At 42.2% G+C, this 1228-nt stretch overlaps 1 protein-coding gene across 2 annotated transcripts in view; it reads right to left on the bottom strand.

Moving 5' to 3' along the window:
- The window catches only part of LOC119590799 (transcriptional enhancer factor TEF-1-like), a gene marked incomplete in the record, with an annotated part of 156884 nt that overhangs the window by 94489 nt on the left and 61167 nt on the right, over positions 1–1228 (bottom strand). For both annotated transcript variants that reach the window (XM_037939524.1, XM_037939525.1), the window contains 1 exon segment: positions 7–125. In XM_037939524.1, the coding sequence (XP_037795452.1) occupies positions 7–125 (119 nt within the window).

Below are 1228 nucleotides of genomic sequence, written 5' to 3'. Positions count from 1 at the left end.
ACTCACTTCCATATCCTTGTGCGTGGTGGTGAGAGGGAGAGGGAGGTGCACGGGCGGGACCGGCGTGGTAGGGGCCGACCCGCCCTGAGGCCAGACCGATGATATCTTGACGCCTCCACACCACGCTGCGAACAACGGAAATTGCTTTGAGTTTCTGAGATATAAGGAATGTTCATTATATAGAAACACATGGATTAATATCAGAGAAACGTGTGATACTGAAAGAGAGAGTAAATTAGAAGAAAAAAAAAATTAGCAACACGATAGGTGAAAGAAAAATGTGATAAACGCAAAAGCGAAAACGACATGCACAAAAGAGACATGCCAATAAAAAAAAATTGAAATACATAGTAAACACAAGGAAAAACAATAAATAACAAGAGACAACCAAACAAATGACGAGACAATTCTAAAAAAAAAAAAAAAAAAAAAAAATCCAGGAAGACGGATGACACTGTAATGACTCGTTAATAATGCTGTATGCAAAATAAGTTTAAAATATGACAGAAAAGAAACTTAAAGAACCAGCTCTTCAATAAAACACATTCTTGAGATAATTTACTGCCTTACCATTCACAAACGAATTTTAAAAATAAACATAAATAAATCCATAAATCAAAAGAGTAAAACATACATCGCGGATTTACATATTACAACATACAGTAAATATGTGTAGGCTTACAAGCATATGTACGCCCATGCACGTGTCGCGCTATGTGTGTCAACTGGCACGTGCGTTCTATGTGAATGCGCAAGGGTATTTGTGTCCGTGTGTTCAGCCTTTCTTTTGTCTGAATCCGTGTGCACACATTTACCATTATGCAAATATGTAGTCTTTAGTAGTAAGATAGACACAAACGATACCCCCAGAGTAATAAATCCCCCTCCTCCCCCCCAAAAAAAAAAAAAAAACTACCCCCAGAATAACAAATTCCCAAAAAGACAAAGACAAAAAAACAAATGAAAAAGGAATCCAAAGCCTGTGCCCGAGACGCTCCCCCCCCCCCCGACAGCAAAAGCACGCAAGGAGAGTTATATAAGCGTAAGTGGCGCGCGTATCACCGCCAGACCACTTTGTAGCTTGTCGAAAATGGCACGGGAGGTCACCGGCGAGATTAAGGCCGGCCACAACCAGCGACTGCTCGTCATCTCTCGTAATTTCTCGCAAACTCGCCTTCTACAGGTGCCGCCCGCCTTCTGCGCTCGCCGAGGGCGTGCTGGCGGGCTT

The sequence above is a fragment of the Penaeus monodon genome, chromosome 27, assembly GCF_015228065.2.
Source record: "Penaeus monodon isolate SGIC_2016 chromosome 27, NSTDA_Pmon_1, whole genome shotgun sequence".
In the NCBI taxonomy this organism is placed as follows: domain Eukaryota; kingdom Metazoa; phylum Arthropoda; class Malacostraca; order Decapoda; family Penaeidae; genus Penaeus; species Penaeus monodon.
Note: the sequence above shows the minus strand (reverse complement) of the source record. Positions and strands in the feature narration are given on the sequence as shown.